General features: G+C 32.7%; 1 protein-coding gene across 1 annotated transcript in view; it reads right to left on the reverse strand.

Moving 5' to 3' along the window:
* Ork1 (open rectifier K[+] channel 1) overlaps positions 1 to 24,233 on the reverse strand; it is a 52,633-nt gene extending 28,400 nt beyond the window's left edge. The window contains exon 1 of the mRNA XM_088239021.1: positions 23,119 to 24,233. Coding sequence (XP_088095147.1) covers positions 23,119 to 23,263 — 145 coding nt within the window. The 5' untranslated portion in view covers positions 23,264 to 24,233. The remainder of the gene's footprint in view (positions 1 to 23,118) is intronic.
* Between the last annotated feature and the right edge of the window lie 2,825 nt (positions 24,234 to 27,058).

Here is a 27,058-nt window from a genome sequence, read left to right on the forward strand (position 1 = left end):
ACTCTTTTAATACCTCTTTACCGCTCTTACTTCCTTGCCTTCTTTTTCACAGTAGTAGCTCCCTGATTGTGGAATAACCTACCCACTAATTTTAGAGACGCCCCTTCTTTTTTTACATTTAAATCAAGATTGAAATGTCACCTCCTAAATGATTCAACTGTTCTTTTCTCCTTCTCTTTCCCGTCCCCTCTCCTCGAGGTCTTCGTATTATTGTTTAAAATTATACGATTCTGCATAATTACCTAAATACCATGTTCATGTAATTTTCTCAAACAGAACGGTTTGGGTAGGTAAGAAGAAATAACCTTAAGCCAGTGGTCGGCAAACCCATTAGTCAAAAAAGCCAAATATCAGCAGTTCAACAATAAAGATTTATTTTAAGAGCCAATTTAATTTCGTTTTCAAACGTTTCCTCTTTAAACCCAACGTTAATACGCAGCAGAAAATATGCTTATTCACTCTCTATTTCATCTTAAAATTCTTTAAATTGGTGATGATAAAAAGTTTCAATTGTGTTAACGATCTTAAACACGAATTCAATGACATTGCAAATTTCTTCCGTAAAAACCTGCTCACAAATCGCTTCTTGATGAATGATGCAATGGTAATGATGATCAATTTTTGGTTTCAAGATAAAAACAAAACCTTTTTTCACTCCAGCCATACTTTGAGGCCTATCTGTTGAAATTTAAATAAATTTATCGAGTTGAATATGATGTTTATCGGTGCATTTAATGACAGTATTTACAATACCCTCAAGTTAAAACACTATATTGCTCACTTGTTTGTCGTTTTTTAGAATATGCATCCGTGATCTGGTATCCCTTCTATGTAGGCCGGATAAATTATATCGAATCGGTGCAACATCATTTGCTAAGAAAAGTAGCATGGATGATTGGCCTCGAGAGGGGAGACCACACTTACAGAGAAATGGAGTCAATGTTAAAAATCTCAAGTCTACAAAAACGTAGAAATAACACTGACTCCATATTTATGTTTAATTTACTGAATGGCTTAATTGATGTACCATCGTTACTGGAACAAGTGGCATTCAATGTTCCAATCCGCCAGTTGCGAAATAATAATGTGCTGTTTCTTGATCAACACAGCACAAACTATAGCTTGTATGCACCAATGTCCCGATTGTGTCGTATTGTAAACTCGAGACAAGATCTGGACTTTTTTGGTGTAAGTGTTTGTAGATTTTTAAAAAAATCACTTATATAGACCGGATCTTGTCTTGAGGTAGAATTTTTTTTTGTCCTAGCTTTAATTTTATTTAGTTGTATTTTATTTTAGTAGTACCTGTATCTATTATAAGAAGTTGTATTAACCATCGTTAGAATGTACTGCAAAAGTCCGTTAATTAATTAAATAAATAAATAATCCAAAAGGCAGTAATCCTAAAAGTTATTATTATGAAATAAATCAAGCGAAAAGTGTACATCGCTTACGCTGTGTGAGCCATATTCGAGTGGCTAAAGAGCCGCGTGCTTCTCGCGAGCCGCGGTTTGTTGACCACTTCCTTAAGGCAATATGCCCGTCCTAATATATGTATATACGAGTAAATTTTAAATGTATAAAAAGTGAAAAAAAAAAAAAAAATAACGATGACATACGTATGTATAACTGCATATTTGATTTTTCTTCTCCACCTGAATTTGCGTGCACACGCAAATACTATGTAAAAATCGGAAAAACGCAATTTCAGCCTTAGAATTCATAGATTTTATGGTTCAGAATCTGCGCTGTAGTTCTAAATATAACAGTTACATCATTGATTTTGTTTTTGATTTAAAATCCTGTCTGGATATGGAGACACCAAAACCTTCAGCACTCGTATATCGAGTTCACAATGGAATTGCAAAATCGTTTGTTTGTCAAAACGTTTCATTGCTCTTACACGTTTATCTTGTTATCCTACACGTGTATGGCTTATTTATCGTAAAAATCCTACGCCACGGTAAAATTAAGGTGGATTGATTTTTAAAATAAATTTTCATTCCTGTAAAATTTCACGTCGCTACAAATTACGTTGGAGGATTTTATTTTGTACCGAAAGGAGCCCAAGAATTTTTTTTAAAGAATTTTAAAGAAACCCTCAACATTCAATACGGAAAGCCTATTTAAAATATTGAAAGTTCATACAGTAGACACTCTTAATGAAATACATTCTATTATACAAATATATAAAAAATAAAAAAATAAAAGAATTTGAAATGAATAAGTCACTCAGATACCAACATGATATAAAAATTCCTAAATTCCATACAAGTCATGGTCAAAATATTAAGTAAGTTGTTAATCAATTTAAATCACGACTTTTATAAAAATACAGGAGTTAAAATCTTGCATACAAATAATAAAGGGTTAAAAGTAAATAATAAGGAAATATTTCACATGGGTATATACATACACACAATACAAGGCTAGCACAACGAGAAAGCTTGTCAGTACCGAGGTATGTTAACAAGTATGGCTAAAGAACACTTCATTTTACAATTACTAAAGAATTTAATAAAATTCCTAAGCAGATCTTAAAAGAAAATGTAGATAATACTTTTAACGAAAAAAAAATAAATGGCTCATATGTAACAAGGCTTCTTATTGATTATTATTTTATGTTAACAGTCATCTATTTAAATTTTTGTAAATAAATTTTGTGTAAAAACTACGTATGCTTTTAGTTCTAAATATTATATATATTAATTTTTAAATTTATAAAATTTCTCTAACGATTTACTTTGAAAAGGAAAAATAAGAAACTTGCTGACAAGCCGGTTTCGCGGTTTAGTGGGTTTCATTATTTTTTCTATTGTATTTTTTCTGTTTATGTTTTACCTTCTCAAATAAAAATAAATACAAAAAAAGGAAAGCGTTAAAAAATAATGTTACTTTGATCAATAATCAAACAACCTTTCAATATAGTCCTTTATACGATGTTCCACTGTAATGGTCACCCCAAACCCATTAAGCTCACCCCCTCCCTCCATTCCCTCTACCTTTTTACCACTGTTCGTCAAACAACACATAATATTTTAATAATTTAATCAGTGCGTGTTTGTCTTAATGCATGTGCGTATTAAAATGCGTATCGCGTTGGTTTTATATTTTTGTGCAAAACTATGTTAAAGGTATATAGTGGGTTTTGCATGTTGGTTTAATTGGTGATCTGACGAAGAGACGGGTACGTCTCGAAACCCGTAGACATAGAAAAGTTGGAAAGTGGTTAGATACAAATATTCAATTACATTTGGTAAATAATATATTTTTAAAATTTTATTTACTTACATACGCGTAAATTCCATTTTTTCTCTTTTAATCTTTCAGTACCTAACGTAAATATCTAATATTTATTTTTATCAAAAAAATAAAAGTTATAAATTAAATGTAACCAAAGTATACTTTGTCTATCTATTCATGTATTAATGAAAAATATTTTATAACTACTTTAGCTTTATGTTTATTTATGACGCATGGCCTCAAAATAATGACGGAAAAGTGCATGTTAAGTGGCTTTACATTCTGCATAATTTGAGAAAATCATTTCAGTACATAGTAACGTGAGTCATAAAGTCATAACGTGCATTTTAATAATACTAAGAGTGTTAATTTAGTTGGCCGTATTACGTAAAGCCGAATTTATCCATTGGAAAAAAATATAAGATTGAATTCATTGAACTTTAAATTGGTGTTCGATAATATTTTTTTAATTCGATTTCATAGTGAAGATTAGCGTCATTATAAAGGTAATTCAGTATTATATTTTTCGATTGAATCGAGATAGGATTGATAAAACCGACGGCGACGCGAGGTGCGACGCCATCATATTTTTAACGAATCAGAATGAATTGGAATACCTCAGAGTACGGTGGATAGGTTCGCTTTTATTTACTCTCTATGTCAATGACATGTTTTGTCAAGATTTAAATTAAAAAATAATATCATATGCCGATGATACGGTTGTTTCAGTTGAGGGAGTTAACTGAAACTCAGTAAATTTAGTAGCTAATAACGTTATAAATAAATTGAAATTATGGTTTGACAAAAATATATTATCTTTAAATACAGAAAAGACAAAAATCATCCCATTTTTTTATTAACAAAACAAATTTAGATTCAGTAGTAAAAATAATTATTCACCAAAGCAATTGTAACAAAACTAACTGCGATCTCACATGTTCAGTACTTGATACAACAGATAAAATTAGATATCTTGGTGTATACATAGACCAAAACTTAAAATGGAAAGACCATATCAGTGAACTAGTTAAACGAATTAGAAAATGTGTGTACATATTTATTAGTTTAAGGAATATTTTAAAATCAATCATTTGAAAATAGCTTATTACTCAATTGTACAATCTTTGTTATAATGTGGTATTGTAGGATGAGGTGGTGCATATGCCAATATATTAAACCCCTTTTAAAATAGTACGAGCATTAATTATTAAAGTAATTTTAAAGAAACCCTCAACATTCAATCCATAAAGTCAATGTAAAATATTTAAGGTTCATACAGTAGACACTCTTTATAAAATAAATTCTACTACACAAATATATAAAATAGAAAAAAGAAAATAATTTGAAATGAATAAGTCACTCAGATACCAACATAATATTAAAATTCCTAAATTCCATTCAAGTCATGGTCAAAATAGCTTTGTCTTCAAAGGTGTAAAAAAAAATAATAATCTACCTAATGAACTAAAAACTTTTAAAAATAATATATCAGTAAATAAATTTAAAGTCAATCGAAAGAAATTTTTGAACTCGTGTAAAAACAACATTAAATTTTAATTAGTATGAATGTATTATTGTTCTATGTTTTTTTCTTCATGTATCTTATGTTTTTATTTTTCTTTTTCATGTACTCCTATTTAAAATTATATAAACAGTTTAAGTCACTCTCCAAGCACAAGCGTTAGTCTCTTTTTTTGGGAGTGTTACAGTAATAACATTTACTAGATGTGTAAAAGTAGATATGTATGTTTAGAATTTTACAAAAACATGTACTTTATATGAAATTTATGAATAAAAAAAATAAATTAAAAAAAGAATCAACGATGTTGTCACAGATTGGTTTGAGCTCACCACCGGAGTTCGTCAAGGTTGCGTCCTCGCACCGTTCCTTTTTATAATCCTTATAAACTTCATTCTAAGGAAGTCAATTCCACTAGATCAAGGAATATCCATCTCCTCCTCCCAAAAACTCTGCGACCTAGAATATGCCGATGATGCGGTTATAATTGACGATCCAGTGAGGGGTCTTTAGGCCACTGTAGATAGCCTAAATAGGTATCTACTCCGCATGCATGGGTTCAAAAATCAATATTGCAAAAACACATGTACTGTGTAACACTTCACGCCTTGATGCCTAAAATCCTCTGACTCTGTCAAACCAAGTCATCGAAAGGGTCGAGAGTTTCAAATACCTGGGAGTATATGTTACGGAAAATGGCAGCTTTCAAAAAGAACTGAGAGTGCGGCTAGGAATAGTAGGCGCCACATTCAACAGTATGAAGGCTGTATGGAGATCGGATATTTACTCAGTGAAAACCAGATGCCGCCTATATAACGCCTGCATTACATCTATTCTCCTCTACGGATGCGTATCGTGGCACTTCACTAGAGCCCAAAACAGCAAAATACTATAATAGAGTTTTGAGAATAGGTGTCTCAGAAGAATCTTGGGTGACACTAAATTTGTTAGCATATGTTAAAGTTCACCACCCTCTAGCCACGCGGAAAAGCGCTCGCCAATATGACCACGCATTTAAGGTGTTCGTTGAGGTAATCGGTTCCAAGCATTCATAAAATCTTGTTGTTATTCTTATGAACATTTTGACATACTCAAAATATTGTTGACATTAAGTTTAATCTATTTTAGAAAAATAGAGCACCTTTGAACAACTATTTATAAGGTGAATCAAAATTCAAATGATAAATGATCGGTGGTCTATCTTAATTACAGAGAATCTGATGACCGTAGGAGTGAGATAATCGAAAAAATACCCACACATCGATTAAAACATAATATGATATTGTGGCGAAACAACTTCAAAAATAACTTTGTCAGTATTTCACTTGGACAAGAAACAAACCAGTCCTTAGCGTATCAACAGTAGGCGCTATGATACTCTACATAAGCAACGAATGACGAAGAGTCGCATGGCAAGACTATGTCTCTAGGCGGGAGGAACTGTTGGGCTGCAACTTCACATGGAAACGGATAACCACTGTCACCTGACAGTGCAAAAATGGAATCATACATTTTCTGTGTATAAACAATAGATTGTCAAAACTCCCAAAATACTAATGAGAAAGTGCTGATATTAGACGATATAAAATCACTGAGAATCATAGAATCAGTACATGACCTCGAATTCCCACCAGGAAGTAAAATGAACACGGGACAATAACTATATTAAGTGGTAGCATCTTTAGTTAGTCAGTTCGGACAGCATCAGACAGTTCCAATATGTAGTCCAGTTTAGTGTAATAACACGCATGTAAAAAACACGCATCAAAGCATATCATTGTTTATTTATGTCGCCTCCAACTGGGTTGGAGCTACCATGCATTCATTCCTACAAAATTATAACAACATTTACTATGTCATCATGTGTTTTGGCACTATTTAAACTGTAACGTGTAACTACCAAAATATAAATATTAACCCTTTTATCTCAACAGAGTATGAGATACTTCAAGATTGTAATGCGGAAAGTGCTACTTTAAATTTCACTGTATTTTTTGGACATGATAATAATCCTCTTCCTCTCTGGGTGCATGTCCGCTATTGGACGCGATCATGTTGGCCAACTTTACTCTATTTACGGCTACCCGGCAAAACAGCACTGAAGGATTTGCTTACCACTGTCGCAAGTTCCTCAAAAAATTGGAAGATTTTTGGTTTTTTGCATGCGAATACGTTGATTAAACGTCATTGTAAATTGACATTTCATACTTCGAAGCAGAAAAAAACAAATGCGGTTTGGTCAAATCAGCATTATAGGGAAATAATATCACGTACTACGAATACCGATAAAAATATATAAAATGGATTTAAAATAATTTATTGAATTTTCGAAATCAATATGGATAATGTGGAGAAATATTTTTATAAATAACTTTTGAAAATAAATTTTAATAAAATTTGTCACTGGAAAAAGGCGACTTGTTTGGCCTTGATATCTGTGATTTCAAGATTCGTTACGATGTTCTATTAAAATTTGAATGGTTTGGAACAAAGTTGAAAATGAACATGAATCGTGACGTATTAGAGGCGTGGCTAATGCAATGACCGTTTTTGCGGGAATTGGAAATTACAAATTTAAAAATATGTTTACTATCAAAAATTTTTTTTTTCAATGGACAGTATTTTATAGACCCTTTTTACTTAAAAAATATAAATACAAAACCGTGATATTTCCCTATTGTTTTAGGTAACGCAATAATGTTCTAAATGAAAATCACCATGTTTAGTCTCACATGCATTTGACGTTTAGTCAGTCATCAGTGAGGCCATATGTGAAGCAAAGTGTAGTCGAATGCAAAAAAAACACCTTAATTAAGCACTACTACTTATTAGGGGTAGAAAAGATTCAAAATAGCCCCCCCGTGATGTCCACATGCTCCACTTAGGAGCGAAAAAAAAACACAATTAAAATGTTTTTTTTCGTAAGTAAAGTAATAATACAAAAATTAACGACTTTAGAAAAGAAAGATATATTTAGAACTAAGAAAGTATAGTTTGTGACCACAAACCATAACGTTCATTGAAGCGAAAATTTTCTAAGGTCTACAGGTAATTTTTTCGTCTTAATATTTTGCGTATGGCCAGCCTTGGTAAGGTCACAGTGGTCTAATATTTCGCATAGCAAGAAATCACGTGCCCAGCCCAATGAAGAAGCCTTGAAAACTATATTGCGACAAAGTTACCTACGTGTTTACATAATACTGTAACGTAGCTACTTACTAACCCAAAGGTAAGCTACCCTAACATCGGAGGTTTTTTGAAAGATTTAATGATTTATTTAAAAATAATTTATGTGACAATTAATAATGATTGATTTTCGGTTCTATAATGAATTATCGTAGTTTTCAAAGGATATTGATATGACACTTTAGTTTTATTTTGTATTTTAAAAATTACAATTTAAAAAAATATTATTCTTCTCTACAAATTAATCAAGGATTTTTTGCGACGAAAATTTAACACTATCATCGTTTCCCTATCTGCAGTGGTGGGAATCTGGATACATTTTACTACCTAGAAGGTTAAGTGATCAGGCTTACGCTTCGGGTGCCAGTCCGGGAATATTGAAGGGATCCAAAAGCCCACCACTCACCCGCAGCTGTTACAAGGTCCCGGGGGACTCTCAGGCGTATAAAGGAATTTTAACTCAATTATTTCTAAAAATTACAAACTTTATGCAGATTAATGAGGACGGCGGAGGATGTATGAACAGAGGCTGACACTTCGTCCCCACCCCTCGGATACCCTTAATGTATCTGTTTTTTTGCTAAAAAATAAAATACGTACGAATTACTGTTTGAACAATCAGAAAACAAAACAAGTATATATAAATAAACACAATAAAATTAAATGTAATGTTTGCAGAAACACAAAATGAGCATAATATGTACTTAAGCACTGGGTTTTTGTTTTACAGAAACATGGGTATACACATTTTGTAATAACAAAAAAAATCAGATGAAGGTAGATACAAATTACAAGGAACAGTATTTATTTACTTGCAGTTTATTACACAATTTTTAAGACATAAGTGTCAACACAGACACAGATTATAGTGTTAACGCAGGCATACCGTATATCACAGTGGCGAGCGGTGAGTTTTTAAATTGGTAAGCTATGAAAATTCTGATAAAATGTCCATGGCGGTAGTATGGCATATAAAAAACAAGTCTATTTTATATTTAATAAATAATTCCTTACAAATGGCTCCAGCGACTAATAGTTTCAGTAAAAATATTTTCTAATGTAGCACAAACATTTGATTTAAAAAATACAATTTAAAAAAACAAGATTGCAAAAAAAAAATGGAATCCCTGTGGACTCGAACCCCCGCCTGCGTCATTAGAAAGCAACGACCCATCCGCGCGGCTATTTCGCGTTTTGGCCTAGGTGTCGAAAAAGTAATAAATAAACTAAATAATTAATTAGCGTACCGGTGCATCTTTGGTTAAGTCAGACTATTATAACTTGTCTTGAAATAAAACACTATTTCTTAATAAATGATAATAATTAAATAATTTCAAAGTATTCCTTACCGAGTACGATAGTTCACCAAACAAAACATAAATGACGTTTTAAGAATCATTGTTTCATCGACTTTTATATCACATTATTATTCACAAAACGACATAAGTTATGCATATTATAATTCTTCATATATATTATTCTTAACACTATACACTAGTAACGTTTTTACCATAACTCTAACTAAATTTTAAAAGTTTAAATAGATACTGAAGAATAACCTACAATATTCAACTGTCATCGTATGCACAAAAACGAATTACAATTCAAAAACAATTAGCGAATCTTTGTTTTTTAAAACCTACTAAAGGATTTATACTATATTATGGATTAAAATATCAATTCGTTTCGATTAAAATATCAAAATCTTAATTTATTTTAAAGCATATTTACTTTCGAACCACCAAAACATAAGTATGATCAATTACTTACTTATTATTGTAACTTCCCTGTTAAGAAATACAAAATATATTCGTTATCTCTTTCTCACACATAACGAGTACGTATATTGTCACCTCCCTTAGACTGTCGTAAGACAAATTGATGTATTTTAAAGAATACTAGCCCTAATGAAAAAGTATTGAAAGACTAAATTGCATTAATGAAAGCTGCAAGATTTTACTGTAATCGCAAGTGTAATTTTTCGAACGAGATTCTAAAGTTTTAGGTTAGAGACGTATTGAATTAGTGATTTTAAAGTGAGCAGAGTAATCTCGTGTAATCCAGTAGTAATAATTTTGGCCAATAGAGGCGCAACTGGTCGCTGTATGGAGTAAAGGAATATGATATAAATGTACTTATCCAAGAGAAGTAATATATTTTTTTGGTGATGTGTTTTTTTCCTTATTATAAACCATTACTTACAATGTCAGAAAAATATGGTAAGCTGCATGTAATCGATTATAAGGAGCATTTGCCCCTGGTATATCACCACAAATATTATAAAGGATCAGAATATAACAACAGTTTTAAAAAGAAATATAGAAATATTAAGTCCAGGGACATTGAAAGCCCCCTGCTAACCCAGATGAGTTCTAGATGTATTATGGCCTTTTTAGATGTGCATAATGAGGAATTCCAGCCCAACCCGGAATTAAATTTTAAAAATGTTTTCGTGTACACGGGAATATTTAAACATTTTGGAGTAGGATGAAATATCTCAGAAACGCACGCAAAAATAAATAAAAAATGTTAAAAATTGTATTCATTTTAAAATCGTAAATAATGACGTCACTCCTTATATCTACGTGTAGTATTTCCGGTTTCCGCTTTAAAGCCCCCGCACCTTATAAAGGACGTTTTGAGCATAGAAAAAAATAGTATAATTTGTATAATTTGACATTTCAACCAGAGATTATGTCAACTTTCTAACAACAACCATAACATAGAAATGAGCAAATTATGATCAACTAAATGAATTAATCAAAGCAATATTCCATAGATTTTTGTCAGTTTTGTTATTGGCTGGAGAAATACAACTTACCGCGGTCAGTGAAAGTAAGAACGCCAACCGTTTCATGACGTCGCTACTGAAAAGTGACTCACTGATTACAGTCATTTGGCGCGGTATTTGATAAATGTAACTTTAAAAATCATATCTTTGTAAATAACGCACAAAAAAAAATCTATATATATTTTTGCTTAGTTAAATAGTACGCTAGTAGAAAGAAAATAAATTAGAAAACAGTGGAATTCCTCATTGCAGAACAAGAAAGGTAAAATACTTAAAAAATATATATTTTCTTTGTGACACGGTCAGTACGTATTATAGTAAATTTGTCTGTCACCATCACAGATATATGACCCATCAAATTCATATTCCCAATGTTGACGGTGACATGGCAGGGACGAAGGAGCATATGAAGCAAGTGAGGCTGAGCCTCACTAAGAAATCATTGATATTCACCAGTACCTAATATGTATTTTGCATTATATCAACACATTATGAAGATAAAAAACTAGTTACCAATATAAAAATGCTCAAAGATGCCTACAAACATGGTCTGTACTGTGTTATTTACTGTAGGTACCAACTTAACATTTACGCATATCCTTAAAATCTGAGCTTCACTAGAAATTTGGTATCAATGACGCCACTGTGACATGGTATGTTAGTTAGTTAATAAGCTTGTTGGACGACCGGGAAAACCGAGGCCGATCGGGCGAACTAGAGCTGTGGCCACCTTTCTAGCGGCCATTCGATAAAGCTAGGGTTTCCTAGGACAGCGGTGCCCGTATCTTAACGACCGTAGTGAACAGTGATGCGGTGGACAGCCGTCGTAACGGTGACTAGAAAGTGATTTCCTAGAAAAACGGTGTTAAATAGTGTTGATAATACCGTTTTCCTAGGAAACCACTCTCTAGTCACCGTTACGAGTGCTGTCTACCGCATCACCGTTCACTACGGCCGTTAAGATACGGGCACCGCTGTCCTAGGGAAACCCTAGCTTAACAGTTCATACAAACCAACGTTTTCACGATATTTTACGGTTTTAAAGACACTGATTCAGACATCAACCAAAAATTTAAGCAGTCAAGGGACAGTGAAATATTGCAATAAAGCACCTTAAAAGGAATATTTTACATGCCTGGAATTGAACCCGATACATAAAATGTGTTAAGTTTACCACTATTGTAACCATTATACCGCGAGGCGGACTTATGTTCACTCAATTTCCCTTTTCAAGGGTCAAAAACACTCGTCCATGATTCTGGTTCTATTTCACCCGAAATGTAAAGTACGCAATTATGTTCGATTAAAAATGTGTTGTTAACGATGCATCGCTGTCATAATATAATATAAATTTAAATTCTACGATCATAGGATTCAACTTATGAGGCGATAAAAAAATGATTTGTTATACCGAAGCAAAATTTGTCAACCGATTAAAAATTATTCTAAGACAAATCATAGATTTTTTTTTCGATTCAGTTCAGAAGGTCGTGGATAAATTTAACACTACCATAAAAATCAAGGATTTTCTTATAAGAGCAAGGTTTATTAAATTGGCAATATAAACATTAACGAGCCAAAAATTGTGGTCAAATTTATGAGCAAATATTTATTTACAAAGCATGGTGAAACTTAGTGTAATGTAAAGATTTACATATTTAACCTAACACTGATTTGAAGTTACGCATTTGATTTATTTAGAAAAAAATCTCCGGACAATAATTGTTTCTCCTCATTAGGGTATTTTTAAACAAACGTTTTTTTTGCATTAGGGCCCAACAACTGTCAGAATTTTTTAATTCATAAATTAAATACCTAGGCTTTAATCAGCGTCTGATTTAATATCGTGTTTACTTCTTTTTTTTATTACCTGAACATAAAACTAACATTGAAAAGTAAACAATATCTAGATCGTGCAAAACTCAACTAATAAATCAAATAATAAAAAAGGTAAATTATCTTTAAAAAATAAAATTATAATTTGATAATAAAGAAATCTGTTTCATTATTCTGGCCTGGTAGATGCCTTTGCCTAGGCAGGAATTTTGTTAAACAACCTTGGTACAAGAAATTCAGATGTCCTGTTTCCATAGAAGTTCTTTGCCCTGGACACCTTGATAGCTGAATTTGTCCTAGTTCCACGCTGGTGATGGAAAAGTGTTTTTTTCTCATCAAAACACTTCATTATCAATTTAAATGAAGTTTTACAGAATAAACGTCAGCTTAAAAAATAAACGGTTTAAATATTTTATATGCATATGAATTTCGCGTTAAAAAAATATTAACAATAATTTTATTATTCAATCAATGTTTAAAAGTTGAAAGAAATTTAGGCAGCTTGGACTTCTATTACAGAGAGCTCTTTCGGGTGGCTTTTCTCTTTCGGTAACGAGCATTTTTCTTTGGACTGACCAATTAAAGGAGGCTACAGGGCTAAAACTTCATGTATCGGTTTGTCGGGCTGAGGACAGACTGGAGTAAAACAGACTAATCAGAAGTGTTCATGGTGATCACGATCCTCAGCATTGAGGGGCCCACTTGGAAGAAGAACTGTTCTTATGTTGCAATATTATCCCTATGAATTGTATTAATGGACAATGTCCGCAAATAAATAAATTTGTTTCTATTATTTGTCTTATACCCGTCTGTTCTACATTAAGTTCTTTCGCTTATATGTTGTATTCTGTGGCAACTTTTATAAATTGAACTATGCATAAATCAATAACTTTTTTGGAGGACGAATTTTATAACGAAGACAGGACATGTCTTCAGAGTATCATTTTTATGATTATCGAACAATAGGTGCAATGACATTCAAATGTGTAATTATCACATTAATTTATTAAAAAAATATACACAATGAGTCGTAAATTCTCAGCATTTTATTGAGAAAATAATTTTATCAATGACGTACCTTGACAAACGCGAGATTAAACTATCTTTAAATCAAATTTCAAATCAACTAACTGAAAAGTCCATTTCACACGTATCGTATACACCCACACGGCAGTAAAATTTCGATGGATTATATTATTTTGTATTTAAAAAAAGAATCATCGGCACGATAAAATAACTAGTGATCGACCGATACAAGATTTTCAGCTGAAACCAAAACCGGATTTCGGCTTCAGTTCTAGATTTGGCTGAAACTGAAACATATTATCATTTATACTATCAGCGCTTTGTTCTTTTAAAGTTTTACATTTCGAAATAAATCTGCGTGTGACGTCTCAATTTATCTTCCGCTTCTTCTCGGTAAGTTCTGCCGATTGGCCCGTTGACGTTAAGTACAGCGTAAATCTTCCAAAACGGTCTTATCATTGGTTGATTAATATGAACTAGTGACATCGTTCGAAGTATACCGTTTTTATTAAAATATTTAAAATATTTTTTTCTTACATTTTTAAGAAACTACCGTATAATTTAATGCTCTAGTTTTTACCGCGCGTAAGAAATCATCTTTTTAATCCAATTTCCCATAGGGCTGAAGTTCTCCAATAGGTTTTAGACAGCTTGGTGGCAAAGAAATCTACGAAAAGATCCATCCAAGGAACTCGAAGTTGTGTGATGACTGGACTTATCTTAGTACACATTCCGGATACTGGGGCATAAAAACTAGTAACTCTTAGAAGATGTGATAAAATGAGAAGTTCTTTTTTTCAACCAAACCCAATTTAAAAAAATATGTTTTTATGTGTCGTATTATCAGCGCTATGATTTTTAAAAGTTTGGTTATTCTGAAATCACTCCGCGTGAGACGTCACAGGGTCTTTCCAGGGAGTTCCGTTGATTGGTGAACTGGCTTCCCGTAAACCGGAAATAAATCACAACACGTCGTTCAAAGTACTTAGTTTTTTTTTCTTTTTCATGCATTTTCAAGAAACTTCGCCGTATAATTTAATGCTCTTTTTTTTTTAGCACTGAACTTGATACATTCCCACATATCCTATCTATCGTATATATGGGGTTTCACCCTCAAAAATCAGATCTCGGAGCTCTGAGAAACATTCTCAGACTGAAATGGGATTTCCATGTCAAGGATCTACCGACAGACAAAAATACTTCCTTTCAAGGTGATGCCACTGCATGACATAACCACTACTATTTTGAATATCATAAACTTTTCTGCTCACACAAATTTAAAATACACAATTGGGCATGATTTCACAATTATAATACGCGTTACTCGGGGAATCTTCATGTGTCTAAGTTTCGCTCAACGAAGTTCGGCAGGTCTCTGGAAAATATCGGCCATTCCGAATTTAATAAACTGCTCGATGAGCTAAAACACGAAAAGTAAAATAGAAAATCCAGAAGTGTCGCAATTAAAAAATATTACTTAAATCTTAATGGTGATAGTTATTAATGTAATTTATATAGATGGTGTAAAGTACTGTGTTTTATGTTTCTTATTTAATGTTTTCTTACTGGTATTTCTTATGTATTAACTATGTACGATATTATGTATTGTCACAAAAATGTTTTCTTTTTATGTCCGGTCCCAAATGAGTTTTTTTTAAATAACTTCTGGGAGTATAATATGTACTATATGTATTATATGTTTTATTAATAATAAAAAAATTCTATATATATATATATATATATATCTAAAAAAAGCTTTTCCATTGCAAATATTTACTTCTAGTAACACGGTTGGAAACACAAAAAGAGATTGATCGCAACATAGATGGGGCATCACTTATGGCATTAAATATGTTGAAAATGCATACTAGGTCCATCTTCATTTTACGTTTCTTCAATTTAGACTTATTAAGAGATTACTACCATGCCAATGTGTCAGTGCTCGTCTGCAAATATTTATCGAAAAATAATTTTGACATTGGTTTAATTCAGGTGATTATTAACTTTAATTCGATCGATATTTCAAAATTGAGTAATGACTCATTATCAAAAGATGGTTATCGTAGTCGATAAAAAATATTGATGTTTTGATTAAACTGGGTATTAAATATGGTAGGTACTTCATCTTTTAATTACAAAATTTGGTTAGACAATGATCTGTAACTAGTATAATTCGCTATTCGAGTTTATATTTTGCGGATCCAATAACCAGAAGGATAATTAAGGTTAGATAAGTAACCTTTTTTTACCTAAAAGGTTGCTCGACAATAAGTAAATATCACGTACTACGAATACCGATAAAAATATATGAAATAAATTTATAATAATTGATTGAATTTTCAAAATCAATATGGATAATGTTAATAATGTTTTCATAAATAACTTTTAAAAATAAATTTTAATAAATTTTGTCACTAGAAAAACGCGACATGTTGGGCACTGACAGATGTGACGTCAAGATTCGTGACGATGTTCTAAAAAATTTTTAATGGTTTGGAACAAAGTTAAAAATAAACATGAATCGTGACGTTTTAGGGGCGTGGCCAATGCAATTACCGTTTTTGCGGGAATTTTTTTTGCGGTTAAATTTTTTTTTTACTGGACAGTATTTCATACATCCTTATTACATTAAAAATGTAAAAAAATAGTTAAATATCCCTATTGTCATTAATCCTCTAATCATGACGCAAAAGTTAATTCTTAGAGTTGTGGTTTGTGTGTCCTCCAACATACGCGTCTGAGCCATTATTTCAATTATTAAAATATCCTACAAATTTACATCAAGGAAGTATGAACAAATTTCTGGCCAGGCGACTACGAAAGGAGTTCCCAACAAAATGCCCGTACGAGGTTTTCTCGGAGACGACGGAGACACTTTTCGTATATGGCTCCAAGAGTGTTCAACGCCTAGGATGAACATATTAGGTTCTCCAAAACAATGTATATGTTTAAGATGAAGATCCATTACTGGATTTTGTAGAGGGGAAGAGACCACTGTATTAGATTGCTCCGGGAATAAATTTATAGTATCGATGCTGTCTTCATTATTACCCTTATTTATTATTTTATTTAACACCCTATATACATATACAAATTGTATTATTGTAACTCTGCTCTACCTTCAATTATTAAATAACTTACATGTATTGTATTTATTGACATGTAATTTTTTTATTATGTATTTTGTATATTGATTTCAATGACACCAGAATATTTTATAGTTCCTGGACTAGTACCTGAAGCGTAAGACTGATCATCTTACCTCAATGTAACAAAAATGATCAAGATACGCTGTGATTGGTGTACCAATGCAGTGCCCTATACACCATTAGGTGCTGAAAGGGAATAATGATGATAATATTGATGTGTCATTATATCTATAAATTAAATAAATAATTGTGATAGCACTCATTGTTATAGAACAAAATTGTGTATAAGTTTAAAAAAATTAGATCTTGTTAATTTTAGAGAATTGTTAATCCATCTATTCTACTAATATTATAAATGCGAAAGAGTGAATGTTTGTGTTTCCTTCACGTCTCAACGGAGCGACAGAGTGACATTATTTTTTCCAAAGAGGTAGCCGGAGAGGTGAGAAGTAAAATGGGAGACGTATTTTTAATCATGAATTAAAAAAATATATAATTAAAAAATTAAAATAATAATCATGGTTCATTAACAAAAAATTTCAATTGCTTTATCTACTACATAATATACTTAGATGATAGATTTCTCTGGATTATGTTTAGTCTGCCTAACTAGGTACAACCTGTTTTAAGGTAGACATTTTTATACAAAAATAAACAATAACACTTCTACCTTCTAGTTAATTTATTATACAGTTATACAAAATATTTCATTAATCATCATCATCATCATTCCCTTTCCGCACCTAATGGTACATAGGGCACTGCATTAGTACACCAATCGCAGCGTGTTTGTGGTAGACCCCATAACCCATCCTCTAGTTTGACTTCTAGTAGTGTGGGAATGTTGGATTTGGTGGAATAATTTGCTTTCACAAACATTGTTATTCTAGAGATAAATAATTGCCTTATATCTAAGATCTTGAATTCCGCAAACAACTTGACGCTGAGGAACTTGAAGGGCTTTTTAAAAAATATTTTTATGATCGATATTTGAGCATATTCGAGATGTTTTAATATTAATTTATTATTGCCTCCCCTAAATTATATAATATATATATATATCAACAATCAGCAACATTAAAAAAATAATTAATGTAGAATATCGAAAGTTTGAGTTTGAAATAAATTCTTTAAATTTCTATAATTGAGTTGCTTTATCCATGGTAAATTTTATTTCGTAGTAGGGTTTTGGGTTTGTAAACAGAATAACGACGTGACGTCGCTATAGACTAACGGATTGTCGTATTTTATTCAAAGCGATAGTTAGAGGACCGGCAATCGATACAAGCTACTTTCTGTCAATATTACGTTAGGGCGGAATAATCTCGTAATATTTTATTTATACACGCTTATTCGCTTACAATAAAACTTTCGGGTAAGTGGAAAATCCATATAATAATTTATTACACGAAAACACTTTTACTTCGAAGGCATATGAAGCAGTATTTTGATGTGGGTGAGATTCTACCGATTTGAAATCAGCCAACGACATGTCATGGGCTCTATAAATGTCCTGACTTTCATATTTCCTTCATAGTATTAAAATACTAAACTCTCCTATCGCGAACACATTGATAATATTGTAATTAAATCTCTCAAACTTCTCGGTTTTATCAATAGGATGACGACGGACTTCAAAAAGATGAATACCATCAAAACTCTTTATTGCTCACTAGTTCGACCCCATCTAGAATACGCTCCCCCTATTTGGTATCCATTCTACAGGACTCATATTGACCATATCGAGTCTATCCAACACCGTTTTCTAAGAAAAGTGGCATGGTTGCTCGGATTACAAAGGGGTAATTATTCTTATTTTGTAATGGAGCAATCTTTAAATCTGCCTTCATTGGAGAGACGTAAAACTGAGATGGAACTTATATGCATTTTCAAAATACTTAATGCTATAAGTGATGTCCCATCTTTGTTGCAATCAATTTCTTTTCATGTTCCCAATCATGACATCAGAAGTAAAAATCTGCTATTTATTAAATCTTCCAAGAGCAACTTTCGTTTTTATGCCCCACTGTCCAGAATGTGTAGATTAGTCAATTCATCACACGACTTGGAATTCTTCGGGATAAATATTCCGGCTTTTCGTAGATCTCTTCGGGACTAAAATAGTGTAGGATGAAGTTGGGTTGGCACGGTTTAGCTCGAAGTCTTATGTCTTTCATTTTTATGAATGTATTGTATATTATTGTATTGTCCTTGTTTGTCTTGACTACATAGTTTTATGTTCTTTTTGTTCAGTTTCTTGTATTTATGTTTCTTCATGTAACTGTTGTAATTGGCTTAGGCCGTATATATAATAAGTAAAAAAAATAATCAACTCCCTAAGTGATGAAATCGAGTACATGTCTACTGTCTACATTAAAATATAACACAAATATTTTTAATATCTAAGGCGTTCAAACTAATACCTCAGTTGGCGATACTTTTTACAACAAATTTAAGAAAATAATATTTTTTCCTAAAATCGTATACAGTATATTTTGATTAAAATATTTTAATAATAATATCAACTCGGAAATCATAAATTTCTTAACAGCATGTAAAATGTGTAGTACATACAGGCGTATGGCAATTTAGTATAGCCAACAGTTAAACTGTTAAAAAATATAATTTGAAAAATTATCGCAATGGGGTATTTTCACGTTTTAAAAAGAATATCCATTTTAAAATTTATTTCAACAGAGAGGGAAAACATTTTTGAGAAGGGAATATAGAAGTCTAGGCATTTACAGGGCTTATGACCTGTCATTGGCTGGTTTAAGTGGCCAGTTTACACATTGTGTAACATTCACCATTCTGCCCATGTTTGAACATCCATCTCTGTTGAAATAAATTGGAATATGAACAACTTGGCGGCCTCCGTGGTGTAGTGGTCAAGACGCTTGACTCACGCACGGAAGGTTCCGGGTTCGATTCCCGGTGAGAACACAAAAATTAAAAATGTGATTTTTCTCAATCCTGGAGGCTCTGTGATGTAATTCACCACTGTAACTAGGCCTCCTGGCCTGTTGTGGTGCAAAAAAAAAAGGTGGAAAAAAAACTCCCTAGGGAGGAAACCCAGCCAGTCTGCAAGCATTTGGACATAATTAAACATTGTAGAATATCAGAGGCTCTGGTGTAGTAGTATTACACAAATAAAAAAAAGGTCCACTTTTTGTATGATTTCTTCCAGAATCTTCCAGTTTTACATTCAATGGTTTTGTAAATGACTATTAAACTAAGGCCTTTTTTTTGTTAAGCGTATTATTAGTACTACGATTTTTTAAAGCTTTTTATTTCTGAAATTACTCCGCCAGAGTTCGGAAAAAAATATTTGGGATATTGTAAATTTCATAAGGCGGGCATGAAAACTGTCACTCGACTGTACTATGTATACTCATGTTCTTTCGAGTGTGTCAATTTGCATAAAGAATTTCTGTTGTGCAAAGAAATCTTTCATATTTCATTGATTCGTAAGAAAACTGAATTAAATATTGATTACAATTTCAACTATTCAAAACAATTCGTTGAAAAAAACCTTTATTGTTATTTGTGATTTTAATCATCAAATATTATGCAGATTCGATAAGCATATTATGTTGAGAAACTTGTAAAATAAGATATAATACATTTCAAATATACATGTTAAGAATATAATATTAGAAATCAAACACTGATTTAAGTCTACTGAACACTTTATTTTATTTTTACAAATATAAAAAATATAAAAACAGCGTTTGATAGAGTTGACAGAGAAAAATTATAGAAAGTGTTATCGGAGTACGGAGTAAGCGGAAATCTAACACGTGCTATTACTCTTCTGTATAAAGACAGCACAGCATGTGTTAGGGTAAACGGATCATACACATCGTGGTTTGACATTCATAAAGGAGTGAAGCAGGGATGTGTTATGTCACCATGGCTGTTCAACGTGTTTATCGATAACTGCATGAAAGAACTGAAAGGCTTAAGAATCGGAGGCAGAAAAATGGGTGATTTAAATGTCAATTGTCTTTTGTATGCTGACGATGCTGTACTCCTTGCTAACAACAAAGAGGAACTGCAATTCTTGGTAAAAAGGTCTACGATGTATGCAAGAGAAGCGATTTGCTGATGAATGTCGATAAATCGAATGTGATGGTTTTTGAAAGAAATGAAAGTATGACTAAATGTGAAATCACTGTGAATGGAGTTATACTAAAACAAGGAGAGGAATTTGTGTATCTGGGAAGTATGTTCACTAGGGATGGAATGACTGAGAAAGATATTGAAAGGAGGGTGAGTGCCGGGAACAGAGTGAACGGTGCACTTAAATCGACCTTGGCAAATAAATGCTTGTCACAAGAGGCAAAATTGGCAGTTCACAACGGAGTCCTGGTTCCGTCCCTGATCTATGGGAGCGAAGTATGGACTTGGAAAAACAGAGATGAAAGTAAGCTGAATGCTGTCAAAATGCTATCTCTCAGGCGAATGTGTGGTAACACTATGTACGATAGATCCACAAATGTTGAGATCCGTACATTATGTAAGGCTGAGACAAGCATTATCGACAAAATTAAGAAAGGAGCTCTGCGCTGGTTTGGACATGTAGAACGAATGGACAGCGAGAGAACGGCTAATAATATTTACAATGCGAATGTTGATGGATGCAGAAATAGAGGAAGACCGAGAAAGACATGGCATGACCAAATCCAACAAATACTTAAAGATGGACATGTCAAAAGTCGGAATAATCGGCGCGCGTGCATGAGAAGATGTATGAATGTAGAGGAAGCGAGATCTGTATGCAAAGATAGAGTGTTGTGGCGTTCTATCCTCTCTGCTTACTCTTATGGGGAAACGTCGTGATGGTTTGTTGTTGTTGTTGTTGTAAAAACAAAAATTTCGTGACAATTGTTTCGCCTTGTTAGGGCATTTTCAAACGAATGACTAGACTCAAATCAGTGTTTGATTTCTAATATTATAAGTTTAAATATGGAGTTCTACAAAATAAACACCAAATCAATCAGTATACATGTTAATATTTAATATACACATTTCATTAAAACAATGACGGTTTGTAGTCCCGTGGTACCGTTGCCGACTCCGGATTAAATCAGAAGTTCGAATCCCACTCTAACTCTACTTGTTTCCTATTTTATTCGAGTTTATAATCACGACTGCAATTGTATAACATAGGTATTTTTATAAATTAGTTTATGTGTGCAAGCTATATCTGCCCACTTCAAAACAGATGCAGAATCAACATGTTTATTTATATATAAACGTATGTTTTTTACATTGCAAATTTTCACCCATTTTTCTTTTGACTAGACTGGGTTTTATTTTTAATATCAAAAGGTCATACAAATTTGTAAATAAATAAGTTTAGTCAGTTTTTTGTTTGGCTAGAAGATATTGCTTTTACCAGTAAGTCCGCCAAAACGCATATATATTTTAAATGAAGTATTAAAAAAAATAATAATAAAATAGAGGCACCTAAAGTACAAATATTTGGGAAAAGCGCGCAAACATTTCTATAAAATTGCATGTATGGGTATTAATTTAAAATATGTAATTATTTGACTGTTATTTTCCAATAAACTCCATGCTTAGTAATATTTTTTATAAAAGTTATTAAAGAAAATTGATATTTTTGCTATTTCCATTTTTTAAATAATTTTGATTATGATAATAATTTTGTAATTCTGTATCATTTTCATCCAAAACGGTTAAATAGTTTATATTGATAGATTCATAATTATAATAATTTTAAATTTTTATCTTGATGCTTTGCTTGTTACATGGAATATAAATGCTTAAGCTTAATCCAGAGGAACATTGGAATTGTTGTAGAAACTTATTTAAAATCAGCACTTCGTCTAGATCTTACCAAAAATCGGACTCGAGACACTAAGCAGGATAGTTAAACGCGCTAATCATTACGAAGATATTATGATACTAAATGTTATTAAATATTTGTATATAACCACTTACCGACTTTTCTATGTCTACCGGTTTTGAGAAGTACCCGTTTCTTCGTCAGGACACCAATTAAACCAACTTGTAAAACCCACTTTACACCTTCACCATAGTTGTTGCACAAAAATATAATGGTTTAATTGGTGTCCAGACGAAGAGACGGGTACGTCTCGAAACCGGTAGACATAGAAAAGTCGGTAACTGGTTGTATACAAATATTTAATAAAATTTAGTAAAATGTTTGACCACAAAGTTAATGCTTTAAATATTAATAGTATATTATGATCGTTTAGTTATAATTATTATTGTATGACCACCATAATCTACAAGTTTCTGTAAATAGTATAAAGATTGAAAGATATACGGGATAACAAGTATGAGATGGCGAATATATTTTCATATGTGCATCTTACTGTGTATTTCAATGCGTTCTCTTCTTTCTTCTAATTTCTTTTCTATTTCTAGTGGGCTCTCTATGTGGTAGAAGATACTCGCTCCCAACAGAAGGTAGGCAATGTGTAGGCAGAGCATTGCCGACCATTGCTTCTTAGACATCATCTTGCCTAATTTTATTTATCAAACAACCGGTAAACACAAAATACAACTTTCACAGGCGCTCAGTCAGTAATTTGTTACTTAGCAAAACAATAGTCTTTTCTGTAATCAATGTAACTTTGATTCTAGATTGTGTTTTTTCACAATACAGTATTTTATTTCTGCTTACATCTGATAACTATCATAATACAGTATGATATAAACAATAAACACAACACATAACTTTTTCAAACACGATTTGCCAGTAAAATATCACTTAGAAATACGTCTTCAAATTAATGTTTCAAAAGAGGTAAATTTGAGTCCAGTTAGTTTCTACACAATTAGACTAGACCTGACGATTGTCATAAAACTATCGCAATCATTGTTTGAATTTGAAGATCTTCTTTTTCTTGGCCGGGCAGGTCCATACGTAGGAGAAACATAATGATATAATCTTCAGCGGATGTTTTTGCAGTCGCTAAGGGGCCGCCACCCCCAGAAACAAACTTTCTCTTCAACTGACCACAGATCATTCTCTTCCAGACATGAAGGAATTGAAGATGCACAACTAATTCACCGCTTTTAAAACAAAAGCCAAGGATTGACTACAATTTCGCGATGCGCAGTGCCGCTCATAAATAATATTTAAAGTGCCGATAATAAGATAAGTTTAGCAGAGCCACTTCTGACTTTTTCGAAGTACCGATCGACGTCACCGAGAGCGCATAAAAAGCGTAAAGTGAAAATCTAAACATGCCTTCGATACTCCATCAATACATTAACATACGGTTTTCAGTTCGTAACTGTTCCACGGCGATGTTTGAAGATCTCATTAAGGAGCATCATGATTAAAAGATCACGATTCGCCACTTATCAACTCGATTAGAAATTTCGTCGGAGTTCGATATTGTCTTAAAATTCACGTGACGTTAGATAATCACTGAAATATACAAGTGGAAATGGAAAATTTTGCGTTGATTTGAGCGTACCGCTCGCCCGGTGTATTGCTTGAATCGCGGATTTATAATGCGCGATTGATCTGATCGATTTTGATTGATACGCGTACGGCATCGATAGATACTCACTATCGACCGCGGCATTCTATAGATACTCACTATCGACCGCGGCATTCTATAGAGGGTTCCAAATCAGTTCCAAACATATTCTTTTAAAGACCCGCGTGTTTATAAAAGGACTCTCCGGTAACAAAGTATCGTACATGGCGAGCATCATAACACACAACGTGCACTAATATCCTTCATAATTCACTTTTCCTTCGACGTTTCACTGAAATCGTTTTAATTTTAATGACTTTTGCACCTACGTGAACAAAATGAATGAATCGAATGATGCATTTATGTGCAACCTGACATCAATGACTGTCGCGGTTGGCAAATTGTCGCGTTAATTATTTGTTACAAATATACCTAATAACTTACAATAATGAAAAGGGATGAACATTAATGTTTAACCAGGTAAGCTTCCTCCAATCGTTCATATTCGAGCTGCATGCCGTCCGCGAAAACAATGTTCATAAATATATATCGTGTAGCGAATCATCTATCTTCATTAGGCACTAAATATCTGTTTTCAGTAAGACACTGTTTATATCAAGTTCTGCGCATTGGGTTTTTAGCAAAAATATCTATAATAATAAAAATAAAAACATTAAGTGTTTCACACAATAAAGGATTTAGTTCACTTGATTTCAAATGGCTTTCAGGCACTTTTTAATTTCAGTGATGAGTCAAAAATATTATGAGATGAAGTCTTAATACCTCGTGGAATCATAAAATAAAGTTGGTACCTACAGTCAAAATGTGTTATATTATGCATCAGTAAAACGTGTAAATTTGCAGATTTAAATTAAAAGAGATATTTTAGTTATTATACCTACATATATCCTACCTACATATATCCTACCTACATATATCCTACTATCCTACTACTATATATATCCTACTTGGTTTAGTGATTCTTTGTTAAAATTAATTAAAGAAAAAAAGAAAGTTCATGCCAAATGGAAAAAGTTTGGTAACCTTCTCGATTACGATGAGTTTGCTCTGTTGCGTCATCGACAAAAAATACTTCAGGAAGATTGTTTTCAAAAATATGTTGTATCTTTACAAAATAACATCAAATCCAACCCCAAGCAACTCTGGTCATATATAAAAGAACGTCGAGGTGGCTCTGCTTACCCTAAATCCTTCGAGTATAAAGATCAGAAATATAACAGTGGTCAGTCTATTTGTCAAGGATTCAATGATTTCTTCAGTTCGGTCTTCAGCAAACCTTGCACTTCATATTCTGTAGAAAATCTTGCACCACCATATTGTGATGACGGTAGTTTAATAGATAAAATTGAAACTACTGAAAGGGAGGTACACAAGTTCTTGTCTACACTCGACGTAAATGGAGGTGCTGGAAGTGACGGAGTACCTCCATATTTTATTGTAAAATGTGCAAAATCATTATGTATCCCTCTCAACAAAATAATTAATTTATCTCTCAAGCAAGGATATTTTCCCCTGAAATGGAAAGAAGCTCATATCTTACCAATACACAAAAAATGTTCAAAAAATAAAATTTCTAATTATAGAGGTATTTCCATACTCAATACTTTCAGCAAAGTGTGCGAAAAAATAGTTTATTCTCGGATTTATCCAATCATAGTAAAAGGAATACCTCCCCGACAACATGGGTTTCTGAAAGGCAAATCTACTATCTCCAATTTGATAGAATTTATAGATTATGTTTTTCATTGTATGGACAAACTTGAGCAGGTTGATGTAATTTATACAGACTTCGAAAAAGCTTTCGACCGAGTGGATCATATCATTCTTATGAGAAAACTTTTAAACTTGGGTGTAAAAGGAGACGTTCACAGATGGATCTTATCTTATCTCAGCAATAGAAGCCAAGCTGTTGTTCTTGGTGGTTTTCGATCTGAGTTTGCTGATATTTCCTCCGGAGTACCCCAGGGTTCACATTTGGGACCATTGTTTTACAATGCGTATCTCTATGATATTTATGTTGTATTTATGAACGCAAGATTTTTGATGTACGCAGATGATAAAAAAATATACTTCAAAGTTAAGAATCCCCTTGACTGTCTTAAACTTCAAGATGATCTAAACCGTTTGACAGAATACTATTTGAAAAATCGTATTAACGTCAATGTATCAAAGTGTTTGCTTATTTCTTTTTCGCGAGGTCGACATCCAATCCCATATCATTATATATTATCAAACCAACCTGTTCAGAGAGTTGATACCGTACGCGATCTGGGTGTTATTCCTGATAGCAAACTTACATTTGAGAATCACTTCGATGACATACTGACCCGTGCACATAGAAACCTTGGTTTTGTACTTCGTACATGTCAGGTATTTAAAGATATCGCGTGTATTAAAATGGTCTACTTTGCTCATGTTCGCAGTTTGCTCGAGTATGCCTCTTCTGTTTGGTCTCCACAATATGTCACACATAAAGAAAAGTTTGAGAAAATTCAATGGACATTTCTTAGACATCTTAACTGGAGATGCAGGTATACCGATCTCAATTATATGTCTTCCTGCAAAAAACACCACTTGCTTACTTTAGAAGATCGCCGTCTACTGTTGGACATGGGGGTGCTTCATGACATACTCAGTGGACGCCTTGATAGTCCGGCTCTTTTGTCAGAGTTATCATTAAATGTCCCCGGCTACCGCACCCGTCACACGTCGAGCTCTCTATTTCATGTGCCAGCAGTTCGTACGAACTATGCCCAGAACTCTCCACTTATACGTTTTGCTAGTGAATATAATTTGAACT

Source organism: Micrasema longulum, unplaced genomic scaffold (assembly GCF_059751315.1).
Source record: "Micrasema longulum isolate JH-2025_06_02 unplaced genomic scaffold, ASM5975131v1 h1tg002040l, whole genome shotgun sequence".
Taxonomy (NCBI): Eukaryota; Metazoa; Arthropoda; class Insecta; order Trichoptera; family Brachycentridae; genus Micrasema; species Micrasema longulum.